Raw genomic sequence first — 13,357 nt, 5'->3', positions numbered from 1 at the left:
TTTTTTTTTTCTTTTTTTGTAGAATTTGGCTTCCTTTGCCAAGTTCCATTGTTTGTTTCTTATCTCTCACCTACTGTATCAATCTGTCTCTCTCTCTGTCTTTTTCCCTCATGTCGTCTTCCTCTTTATGCCCTCTTGCAGTCACTGGGCTCTGTCTGTCTGTCTGTCTGTCTGTCTGTCTGTCTGTCTGTAAATAAAGTTTAAATAAAGGCTTCGTTTCTCTCTCTCCCTCTCTCGCTAACAGACAGACAGACATACAGACAGACAGACAGACAGACGCATACTGGAGATTCGTTCTCTTCCTTTAGCTCTCCTGTGACTCTGACTTTCTCTTCCCACCCTTGCGGCTGCTTGCATAAATCCCAGGAGGGTGTCTGTGCTAGTGTTCTCTCTCTCTCTCTCCTCTCTCTCGCTCTCCTCTCTCTCTCTCTCTCTCTCTCTCTCTCTCTCTCTCTCTCTCTCTCTCTCTCTCTTTTCATCTTTCTCTCCCGCTGCCATTGGATGTGAAGGAATATCATAACATGGTGTTCACTGTTCTCTCTCCCTCTCCACGACGATTAAGACTACAGTATATCTGATACAGTTACAAGCAGATCCCTTATCTTTCTCTCCCTCATTCTTGGGCATTCCGGGATGTAATTCTCAATGTATCCCTCCTCTCTCTCTCTCTCTCTCTCTCTCTCTCTCTCTCTCTCTCTCTCTCTCTCTCTCTCTCTCTCTCTACCCACTGATGCATGGTTGTAGCAGTTTGTATCCGTTGGTATAGCAGCAAGAGGAGCAGATGTCACTTTGAGTTTCTCTTTGTCTCAGTCTTCATCTTTCTTTCCCTCACTCCAACATTGCTTTTCTCTCTCTCTCTCTCTCTCTCTCTCTCTCTCTCTCTCTCTCTCTCTCTCTCTCTCTCTCTCTCTCCCCTTCTCCCCTGGGCCTGATGATATGCTGCGGTTTGGGAGTTACCCTCCTTCTTGATCTATATCTCCTTGTCTTTCTTTTCATTATAAGACACGCGGCATGCCCCCATCTCTCTCTCTCTGCCTCCCATGTAGCTGCTGATGCAGGTTGTGGTTACAGGAACACATCCACAGATCAGTGCTTTCCACACGGTGAGCCAAGGCACACTGGTGTGTTGTGAAACCGCTCCAGGAGTGTCTTGGCATGTTGTCAGTGGTGGAAAAAAGTATCAAATTAATACTGCAATATATAGAAATACTCTGTTACAAGTAAATGTCCGTAATTCAAAATGTACTTGAGTGAAAGTACATCAAAATGTACTTAAAGTACTAAAGTGGAAAGTACTCAATGTCCAATTTAAAACTTCAAAATGTACAGTATACAAATCTTTTGAAAATAGCAGATCTACAAGCTCACAATGCGTCACATCACGACACATTGTGAGCTTGTAGATCAACTATTTTCAAATTACCTAAATATACAGGCTGAAGTGGTTTGTGTATGTTTTGTAAAATAATCAAAAAAAAAATAAGTAACTAGTAACTAAAGTTTTCACATAAATGTAGTGGAGTAAAAGTACAATATTTGGATCCGAGATGTAGTGGAGTAGAAGTGAAAGTACTGGAAATTGTAAATACTCAAGTACAAATACCTTAAAATTGTACTTAAGTACAGTACTTAAGTAAATGCACTTAGTTACTTTCCATGACTGCAATTTGTGACAACCACACATTATTATTGCAATATACTGTATGCAACTATACAAAAGGTTACATTAATTTACTATATCAACGCTTTGGATGAATTCATTTAAATCTTTTTAACCTTTTCCAAAATAGTGAAAATACTCTCACAATCTGTTTCATTGCGACACGTTGTGATCTTGTAGATCTTCTATTTTTGCTATGAACATACTTTAAGTGTGCCTTGAGAGATATTTTGACTTGCCCATTGTTGTGTCTCGGTCACAAAAAATTTGAAAAAACAGTAACCACTGCCGCCGACCGTAGATGACGTCCATCTTCCTTTACCTGTCTCTTCCCCTCTCAGGTTTTCTCCTGCATTAACATGGTTTCTCTCTTTCTCTTTCTCTTTCTCTCTGCCCCGTGCCGTGCGTGCCGGCGTGCTCACTGTTGTTCAGGAGTATATCCGTAGGCAGCTGGAGGAGGAACAGAGGCAGTTAGAGATCCTGCAGCAGCAGCTGTTACAGGAGCAGGCTTTACTGCTGGTAAACCGGAACGGGGCGCTCTATGACCCCCACACTATAGCGCTGTATACCCTGTGATGTGTGGCCCTATCTACAGTTGGGTGCCACCGATATTGTCCCTTATCATTTGACCCATTTAGGCCTGACCTCAAAATTTAAAAAAAAATCCTTCTAAATCCTCCAGTTTTCTGAAATAAATATTTTCACGATTTTTCAAAAATAGCAGACCTACAAAGCTCGTAGCGCGCCACTCAGTGGCGCGCTATGAGCTTGTAGATCTGCTATTTTTCAATAGCTAAATTATAACAATGTTTAAAACACCAAAAGGGGTTCCCGCCCAAAATGGGTTAACTGTCCTTTTGCGCAGATCACCCAAAGAAAAGGACAACACCCAAAGAAAAGGACAATATCGATGGCCTCCAACTGTATAGTGCTGTATACCCTGTGATGTGTGGCCCTATCTACCTACCCCCTTCACTCCATCACACTGTAGCCCAGACAAATGGCAGCGTCTGTGTCGTGGCGTGATACTAAAGTCTGGACACGCACAACAACATTTTCTAAAAGCCAAATAAACGACAACGAACAACAGCATGTAGAAGCAAGCAAACTCCCCCATTGAAAGCAGGGGGAGTCCACTTCTTCCGTTAGCAATAAAGTCAGTATATCTTCTGAATAAAACGCATGTTTCCTCAATAAATACATAATGTACCACATTAACGACTGCACCCATGGCATCTCTGGGCGGTACTTGGTGCAGCAGCTAATGTTGGATGTACACTCATACTAACTTTATGGAAGAAGTTGTTTCATTGAGAAAATCGTTTGGAAAACTGTTTTCATTGCTGCTGCCTTTATACATCGACAATGGCAGAAGCCGGCCTGTTTTCGGCTGGTGACTGTGTGCTTACGTTTGTGACCTAGACTTCAGTGTTCCACTCGATTCTAGATGCCAACGTCTGTCTGGCCAACTCCATACTGTACATCCAGAGGGTGTTTTGAACGGGGATATTGTATGTTAGCAAGAAAAAACATTGCAGTACAGGGGTGGAGCGTGGGGGGGAAATAGAGATTGCCTTTTCTGACAATATTATCTTTCCCCCACCCTGATCAATTTGGTCAAATCACCCACTGCATGTATCATTAACATGGCTGGATCTCCTGAGGGTGGAAAACAAAACCGATAACACTGTTTTGATGAAGTAAATGAGGCCAGCCCACACAACGCTGGGTGAAAATGAGACATTGATTGTTTTCTCACAGCACTCCAAATAAGACATAAGACAATAATTTGTCCAGGCTATAGTGACTCTCTGCATAAATGGGTTTGAGGAATTTGCAGGACAGATTTTTGCCTGTTTTTCCCACCAGTCGTTTGTAGATTACTCGATCAAAGCACATTTAAAAGGTAAATAAAAGTAAGCGAGGCACAGGGAGATGATGACGCAAAGACGAGCCTTTTGAGATCCGGCCCATGTTTATATCCCAGAACAGTGCGATGAACCGTCCTACCTCCCTCCATTGCCCAAACATGGAATCCACAATGTATTGTTGTGACCCATAATCTTTTTTTGCATTCCTTGCATTTTTTCCTTCCTGGCTCGTTTCCTTATTCTCTCCCTTCTGTCGTCTGTCTTATACTCTTTTAATTGTTTGCCAAAACCTCATTTGTGTTTGTTTGATCTGCCCCTCGCATCCTTTGTCAAACTTGTTATTGTGAAACGAAGGCAACATGCCCATTGGGCAATGCGCTTGCCCAAACTTTGCTGCATGATCAGAGCATATGCCAGTTGTGTCAGCAGGCGGTGAATGACCCGGGTCAGTTAGCAGATGAATAAACTTTCCATGGTTTGTTTATGCCACCTCAGTGGGGAGTCGGCACATAGAACAACACAGTGCCAGGAAGCTGCATGGAAAGATATATAAAAATATATTTGGAGGAAGTCGGTTGACTTTACTAAAAGTAAATTATATCTTCGCCAATCTGGACAGCCAAGCAGGTTCAAGCAAATGTTAAGTACCATTCCATGAGTGCTATTTGACCCCGGTCAGGTCAGCCACGGGCTAAGGATCACGTCATGGTAACCATTTCCTCTTTATGTATTTCCTCTTTTTGTTATTTCCACCTTTTCTCGCTCTCTCTCATGTCCTCCCATCCTCCCTCCCTCCCTCACTGCAGGAGTACAAACGTAAGCAGATCGAGGAGCAGCGGCAGGCAGAGCGATTGCAGAGGCAGCTCCAGCAGGAGAGGGCCTACCTGGTGTCTCTGCAGCAGCAACAGCAGCAGGAGGGCCGAGCTGCAGACAAGAAGCAGCTGTACCACTACAAAGATGCTGTCAACCCCAGTGACAAGCCCGCCTGGGCCAAAGAGGTAACACCCCCCCCCCCCCCTCAGCAATTCATATGCAATGCGTACATGTTGACAACACGGGCATGCAGAGCAGCCAATGTGGGAAGAGTGTCAAGTATCAAGTAGCTGAGTAATCCACCGTTTGCAAAGGGGGGGGGGGCCCTGCTAGTACATTTTTGAGTGGTGTCTAACTGCTCCACTGACTGCGTGTGTTCTGTCTGTCTGTCTGTCTGTCTGTCTGTCTGTCTGTCTGTCTGTCTGTCTGTCTGTCTGTCTGTCTGTCTGTCTGTCTGTCTGTCTGTCTGTCTGTCTGTCTGTCTGTCTGTCTGTCTGTCTGTCTGTCTGTCTGTCTGTCTGTCTGTCTGTTTAGAGTATGAACAGCTGCAGTGACCTAAAGTGGCACTGCTGAGCCATTCACACTGAGCACTATAACTATAATTCCAGCCAGCCAGTGGTGTTGTTGAGCAGCCTGCACCGCTCAGTTCACACGGGTGTCATTTTTACACTCTCAACACTGAACTCTCTGGTCCTTTGACTGCATGCCCCACTATCTGCCCCGTTTTAAGGTTGTCCACACATTTTTGCAGTTGACTGCATGGTGCATGCAGTTTGCCGTTGTTTTGCATCTGAATACAATTATCCATATGGCAAACTATAATGGTGGCTTTGTGCTGCACTAATTATTCATGTGCTGATGCATCTTCTGACCTTTGTCACTGAGGACTTAGTGGAGCTGGTGCTGAGGCCTTATGGTGTGTCTGAATATGGACATTCCCAGTGTAGTGATCCAAGTGATAAATGATATTAGAGCCAATGGACTCAGACATTTTAAGCTATTATGTCTGAAAATAATACATTACACTGCATTTGATGGTATTAAACCAGGGGTTTACATTTTTAAATATACATTTCCTGTACATAATACTGTACAGTACCGTTAAAAAGTCAAATGCAAATGCATCGCTTTGTAAGGCTGTGGTTTATTTAACCACAGTGAAATTTCAATTGTCTTTTGTTGGCAGTGCCAGGGCACACTTGGCATTTCACACGGCACACTCGAGTGCCGCGGCACATAGGTTGGGAAACACTGGTGTAGACAAATGTAATGCACTCATCTGTGCTGCGAACAAAGCAAAAACAATTCAGCCTTTTTCATGCACTGTAACGCTATTATAGTTTTCAGTCCAACAGATTGACTTTGTTCAAATTGCAGTGTAGCCAGGTGTGAAAAGGTCCCTACAAACAGCAGTGTAGCCAGTTGTGAAAAGGTCTCTACAAACATTTACACTGAGACATTTTACACAAGGAACGAGCAGTTCTTTACAGATTCTACTATGAAATGGCCTATCTGCCCAGCTTGATCTAAAAAACACATTTTAGGAAGGAAGGCCATATCACATCTGTCCTTGGCCGCTCGGCTGTTTATCTGCCTAAAGCGACTTTAGACAATTTTTAAGCAAAGTCACAGTTTGCCTAGGACGACGTTGGAAGGGGTTATTAGGTTATTATTTATTACCATACGTACCATAGTTGTCATTGAAATGTTTCCGGTCCATCGACTTACATTACAAGCGTGATCTTTAGCTGCGTTTTTCTCTGAATTGAGGCTCAGATTGAGGTGATTATACAGAACGTTGATGTTTTAGGAGCTCAATTAAAAAAAAACCTTGTGGTTGTTATATTAGCGTTTCTGACGAACTAGCGGCCGTCCCGGAAATGACTGAATATTACTTCCGGTTCACCGGATCAGCTTTTGGGGTCTTCAAAATAAGACTTCGCAGCTGAAAAGCTTGGCGTTGAAAGGACTATGAATGAACTTAACCGTGGCAGTCAAAGTGTTAAACCAATCTGTGAACTCATCGGCAAAAAAATGGAAAAACAGCGCCCTCTTTTCCTTTGAAATTGGAAATTGTGTGAGTCAACAGTCTGTCTCGAGACTAGTATTAAACTGATGGTACCCTGTTGATCTTACATTAAGAATAGGACAATTTCTAGTCGAAGCAACGTGTGCCGGACCTCAAATGAACAACAACAAAAGGTTACAGTATTATGTGTATATACCTTTGTTTATATACCTTTGGCCTTATGATTATTATAACCATGTTGTCACTCTATCATAAGTTATAACACACACAGTTCTTCTATAGGCGTACTGAAAGGCTGCTTGGTGCTTCCACACTGCAGGCTGAAAACGACTGCTGCACGCACAGATATATGCAGTATGCAGTACATGTATATCAGTGATGTAAATAGGTTTTCAATGTAATGAGTCCCGGGATGCAGGGATGGTCTTTTAGATGAGTCCCAGGGACATTTGATGAGTCCCACTTCAACGACGTTAGTCATATTTTGCCATTTTTACAAATTGCACCATTTCATTTTATATGGTTATAATGTGGTTATATTCATGTAGAAAACAGAAGAAGAAATGATTATTATAACTAAAGCTAGCAAAATAAACTAGAATAAAAAAACAGTACAGTAGTACAGTAGTGCATCCCGTGGATGCAGAGGTCGTTGTTTTATTATTAACTATAAACTGCGTTTTGGGATGCAAAATGCACCCTATTTTAATCTCTGGTATATAAGTATATTTACTACTGTAAAGTGGTGGGAGTGACATCCCTTATACTGTAAATGTGCTTCAGTTGCCACCAGTGTCTCTGAAGATGCCAATAACTTTCACTTATAACACTGATGTTTGTGAACTGGACTGCATTTGCATTGAAGCTCAGTTGCGTAGGAAATGGAACATGTTGTGCCAAATGTATGCATATTACCTCATTTAAACGTGTGGAAATAGCACCGGTGCATTGGAGCAAAAACCACATTGCAAAAGCCACGCAATCCCTTTATGTGCATTTGCCCCTCAAAGTTTGTATAATTATGTATGTTATGTAGCATTTTGAAGTAACCATTTCTTCTACCACACACACACACACACACACGCACGCACGCACGCGCGCGCGCGCACACACACACACAAATATGTTTATATATCTAGTTGCCTTCTTGGTTTGTTAACGTATTCTTTTGCAGATTTCCCAACAGGTGAGAGAAGACTGATGAGAGCAGGAAGGATTCTTGTATTGTAGGTGCTGAATGCGGAACCGTCATAAAATCGCAATAATGCTTCCTTGATGTTCACAAGGGTGTGTGTGTGTGTGTGTGTGTGTGTGTGCGTGTGTGCGCGTGCTCTCTCTATGTATGGATACGCGTGTCACTCAGAGTATGTGTGCTTTGACGGCTAACCCTCCTGTGACTCTCGGCTTCCAGGTCCCGACACCACAGCAGCAGCCGCAGCAACAGGTTGCTCGTGGTGGTAACCCGCCCCGCCCCCTTCTACGACATCATCAGTCCTTCAACCAACCAGCGTCGTCCTCTTCCGCGCAGGGCCCGCCCAGAGCCCATCAGATCCCTAGGCGAACACCCTCCCACGCCGCTCAGCTCCTCTCCACCCACCTCCCCCCTCACATCCGCATCTCCCTTGACCCCGCCGCTCCCCTGGATCCCGGGCTGAAGCAGGAGATCAACCAGCAGATCCGAGAGTTCAGGGCTCAGAACCTCAGTCAGAAGGGCCGCGGCCCTGACCCCAACCAGGGGGCCGTTAAGGGCCCGAAAGATGGCTCTAGTCAGAGTCCAGGAAATCATTCGAATCCCGCGGCTGTCCCCTGCCAGAGACCCAGAGACGGGCCTCTCTCTGCCCCCGGCCAGGGAGCCGCCCAGGGGCCTGTGCAGCCCAAAGCCCCTCACTCTCAATCCCAGGCCCAGGGCTCGGCCCAGAAACCTCAGGCCGGATGTAGCCCTGTCTCCAACTCTGCAACTAAACCGGTTAGTGACCACACACGAGCCAGGTCCCACTCGCCGTGCTATAGAATAGATGTAGAATTAGACCCCGAGGAGGAGTTGAAGTTCTGGAAGGGTATGAGGTCGGCCATCAGCCAGGAGAGTCTGGTGACGCGGCTTCCTTCTCCCGACGGGTTCCTCTCCCAGTCCAGCCCTGATTATATTCTCCACTCCATGCTACGTAGGGAGAGGGTACGCTCACCCAGGCACGATCAATTCTTTGACCCGGAAAAGGCCAGTGGCTTCCTCCAAGTACCTGGAGGAAGCCCTGACCCCAACCAGGGGGCCGTTAAGGGCCCGAAAGATGGCTCTAGTCAGAGTCCAGGAAATCATTCGAATCCTGCGGCTGTCCCCTGCCAGAGACCCAGAGACGGGCCTCTCTCTGCCCCCGGCCAGGGAGCCGCCCAGGGGCCTGTGCAGCCCAAAGCCCCTCACTCTCAATCCCAGGCCCAGGGCTCGGCCCAGAAACCTCAGGCCGGATGTAGGCCTGTCTCCAACTCTGCAACTAAACCGGTTAGTGACCACACACGAGCCAGGTCCCACTCGCCGTGCTATAGAATAGATGTAGAATTAGACCCCGAGGAGGAGTTGATGTTCTGGAAGGGTATGAGGTCGGCCATCAGCCAGGAGAGTCTGGTGACGCGGACCCCTTCTCCCGACGGGTTCCTCTCCCAGTCCAGCCCTGATTATATTCTCCACTCCATGCTACGTAGGGAGAGGGTAGGCTCACCCAGGCACGATCAATTCTTTGACCCGGAAAAGGCCAGTGGCTTCCTCCAAGTACCTGATTCCGATTGGGTGCGTGAGGGTGTAAGGAGGAGGCAGTATGGGAGCTCTTCTCCGTTGAATGCTAGCTCCCCGAATGTCCCCATACTGTACTCCTCAACCCTCGCCCTCTGGCTCCCCCTTTGGCTCGCAGACTACGCTTTATATCCGACCCTTTGAGGGAGGGTATTAGGACCCCCCCCCCCCACACACACACACACACACACACACACACACACACACACACTTTTGTGCATATCTGTATTGTAAATATTGTACAGATATTTATCCACACACACACACACACACACACACACACACACACACACACACACACACACACACACACACACACACACACACACACACACACACACACACACACTATATTGTAAATATTGTACAAATAAGTATCACTACATATACTGTAGATTAATTATTTTAGGCTTAATTTTGCAGGAATTGTTTTACTTACTCATATTGCATTTTGACAATTACTATGACATCATTACTCACCATTATCTGTATGTATCTTTGATATACATTCTGTAGGGGAACTGTAAGCCAAAGAGAGCCACCAATGTTTAGAACCCATGCCCCCCCCCCCCCCCACCCCCCACGAACATGCACGCCAACACCCCCACGCACACACATCTCTCTTGTTACCCCTGAAGCAAACCTCTGCCATTCCCCAAGCCACTGGGGCGAGCCTTAACCTTGACGATGTCATTGAGGAACCCCGGCCAGTCAGCTTCCCAATACGGTCAGTCAACCAGCCTATCGACGCACGGCTCGGTGATGGGTGCTGGCCAACCGGTGGCGGGATCCCTCCAGGGTCTGATCGACAGTCCATGTCGTTTTTGGCCATGCCCTTTCTCTCCTCCAACTTGCTCGCCTCCCCAACCTCCCCAACCTCCTCTCTTCCTGTTTGATGGGTGTTTTCTTGGCGTAGTTGCAGCAGCGACCAAAAATAATCACCTTATTATTACCACCATTTAATTAATCTCTCCAACCTTTACCTCTGACTTTCTCTCTGCTTTAAGGAATGAGCTTTTGGGTGGAATAAGCTATAGAAAAACACACACACACGCACAAACACACGCACACACGCACACACACGCACACACACATGCAGTGAGAGAAGATTCAGTATCGTATTTTGGCAAACTGACACCCAGAAGCCTTTCCCACTGCAAAGAGATCGTCTCTTTAATAGCAGTTCTCTCTCTTCTAGCATCTCCACTAGGTTGCAGGATCCTTCTTCCCTTTCCTTTTTTGCTTGTAGCAGTCTAGCAGAGCACCAGTTGATGCCTCCGCGGCGCTAACCTGTGATTGCATGACTCCACAGACGGAACATGCAATGATCCGACTCCCATCGCGGCCTCTCGGTGCCTTGTAGATCCACATAGACCTTTCACTGCTGTTGTTTTGTCTTCCCTTATGTTCATGTTTAATGACCTCACCGGCGCCCAGGCTGTAGCAGGCGACTAACAATGCTTTTAGAAATGACACATTGGTGCGTATTTCTTTTGGACACGGGTCATAATCTGGATAATCTCTCCAGATTATGGCTCATGGGGGCATTACACAAAGCCTCCGAAAGAATACCACTGTAACACCCCCCCCCCCCCCCCCAGTACTTATTGTATGTCTACTGGGGGGCAGGGTTTGGGACATCCAGATTAGGGATTATTCCCCAATGTACGCCGTAGCCCTTAGACCCTCTCAATTCTCAATTGTATGTGGGACACATGCGCACACACACACACCCAACCAACAAGCACACACAGTCACACACACACACACACACACACACACACACACACACACACACACACACACACACACACACACACACACACACACACACACACACACAGATCATAAAGAAATGATTATGCGGGCGAGAGATGAAAATCAGCAAGGAGCTGCTGCCAGGGAGGGCATGGAATGTTGTAGCATAGTGTTCCTCACACACGTGCATTGCATATGACGCATAGTCATGCAGGGATGATATCAAAATACCTCTTCCATGGAAGTTTGCAAATGGACAACAAACAACAGGCAAGCCTCTTCACAGTAGAGCTTTTAACAGCAAAGACATGGGAACCTAAACGCTATAAATAGTAAATACACTCGGTTCATATCACATGCACATGTATGTTTCCATTGTGTTCTTTTTTGTCAAATAGGTTTTTATTGAACAGATTATAAATTGTTACACAAACATTATGATGTGAAATACATTTTTCTTTTATAGAAAACAAAAAATGAAAGAAAAGACGTTTCCAGTTTTCTTATGAGACTTACCATCAGAGCCTGTGAGGGCATGGCAAGGTACAGTCAGGTCAACTTACTGTCAGCCCGTTGTTGTTTTTACATCCATTTTCAAACTTCCAAGGAAGAGGTATTTGATATCATCCCTGCGTGACCATGAGCACGCACGCACGCACGCACGCACACACACACGTCCTAATAATCACAAACTCTCGTCACACTACAATGTAACATTCGATTGCTGTCCCACAGAGTTGTGAAGTTGAGACCGTCTGTTGGTGGTAGCGTGTCTAGAGTTATCCTAGTGCGATTGTGGGATGGGTGCCACACTGTGCTATGCTGTCCTGTGTGTGACAGAGGTGTGTGTGTTGTGTGACCTGTCTCAGGTGGAGGACCGCTCTAAGCTGAACAGACAGAGCTCCCCAGCGCTGCAGCACAAAGTGTCCAACCGCATCTCCGACCCCTCCCTCCCTCCCCGCTCCGAGTCCTTCAGCAGTGGGGGCATGCAGCCTGCCCGCACCCCACCCATCCACCGCTCCATTGAGCCACAGGTGTGTGTGTGTGCGCATGTGTGTGTGTGTGTGTGTGTGTGAGAAAGTTTGGTGGGGTTTTTCTTGACACCAGGCGTGTGGCACAAATTAACATCATCTTGGCTCCCTCTGTTTCATCCTTTCTCCTTCCTCCCTGCCCCCGGTCACTTCTCACTCTTTCTCCCCTCCCTCACTCTTTCTCCTCCCCTCAATCTCTCTGCTCTTACCCTCTCTCTCTTCCATGTCTCACTCTCGCTCCTATACCCTCCGTTCTTTCATTCTGTCTCCTTCCATCCCTCCAAATCTCCCTCCTTCTCTCCCATGCCTCGTCCCGTCTCTCCATCTCCCCCTATCCTTTCATCCACCCCTGTATCTCTCTCCCTCCCTCCCTCCCTGCTTTAGATGGCCCACCTGGTTCCGGTGAAGACCCATAGTTCCATGTCGGGCTCCCAGTCCCTCCAGGACCAGAGCGGCTCAGCCCTGGGGGAGGCAGCTGGGGTGGTCTCCCCGCGGCCCGAGATGCCTCGCCAGAACTCGGACCCCACCTCCGACAACCCCGCCCCCCCGCCGCGCGTCACCAGCCGGGACGAACGTGAGAGGGACAGAGACCGGGACAGGGACAGGACCGCCTGGCTGAGAGAGGAAGACATCCCACCCAAGGTGGGGAGGAGAGAACTGATTGGGAGAAGAGACAGAGAGGGGGGGGAGGGGGGTGGACAGACAAACTATGTACTGGAAATGCTGATGTGTGCAGGAACAGGCTTATTAGTGTGGTTTCCAGTTTTTGTGGCGCTCACACCCGCGCACCCGCACATGACTTCATCATGTGTGCCCATGGACACATACCCACTTACTGCACTTTACACACTCATACACTCGTCTCACTACATGAAGTCATACAGCGTTGTATAGGTTGAGTAACCGAATATCACAGGGCACCACTTCTCCATTGAACTCGATGGATGTGGCTGGCACGTTCTTTTCTAGCGCCCATATTACTTTGTTAGGACGTGGACAAAATTCAAACTGTCCACTTTGTTTAGTTTATCCCTTTGTTTATGGTGGGCCATATATACTGTATGTTATTGTCCGTTTGTCATGAGTCAATCAATCAATTGCCACAGTAATATACTTGTGTAATAGTATTATAATTGCAGGCTAAGGGCACAAGTATGGCAGGTGCTGGGAACCCCGTTTCTTTCTTTCTTTCGATTGATTTTTATTTTTCAGCTTCTTTTGCTCTAAATTTAGCTGGCTCTCAGAAACCATGGGAGTTATTTCATTTGGCAGATGCTGGAGTTTCAAAGTAAAACGTCTGCTCAGAACTGTTAACCTGAAATCTGAATCACACATTGAGGAGTTTTCAAAGGTGCTTTGAGTTCTGCACCTTTATGCCCAGATGTAAAAAACTAAAAAAGCCCGGTAATGAAA

General features: G+C 46.6%; 1 protein-coding gene across 5 annotated transcripts in view; it reads left to right on the top strand.

The window, feature by feature from the left end:
• The window catches only part of tnika (TRAF2 and NCK interacting kinase a), a 112,204-nt gene that overhangs the window by 74,895 nt on the left and 23,952 nt on the right, over nucleotides 1-13,357 (top strand). For 3 of the 5 annotated variants that reach the window (XM_079528913.1, XM_079528912.1, XM_079528910.1), the window contains 4 exons: nucleotides 2,093-2,179; nucleotides 4,338-4,529; nucleotides 11,783-11,947; nucleotides 12,329-12,586. In XM_079528913.1, the coding sequence (XP_079385039.1) occupies nucleotides 2,093-2,179; nucleotides 4,338-4,529; nucleotides 11,783-11,947; nucleotides 12,329-12,586 (702 nt within the window). The remainder of the gene's footprint in view (nucleotides 1-2,092; nucleotides 2,180-4,337; nucleotides 4,530-11,782; nucleotides 11,948-12,328; nucleotides 12,587-13,357) is intronic. The other 2 variants (XM_079528914.1, XM_079528911.1) reach the window with 1 other exon arrangement.

Source organism: Electrona antarctica (assembly GCF_951216825.1).
Source record: "Electrona antarctica genome assembly, chromosome: 18".
Classification (NCBI taxonomy): Eukaryota; Metazoa; Chordata; class Actinopteri; order Myctophiformes; family Myctophidae; genus Electrona; species Electrona antarctica.
The sequence above is the reverse complement of the archived record's forward strand: the minus strand, read 5'-3'. Positions and strand labels throughout refer to the sequence as shown.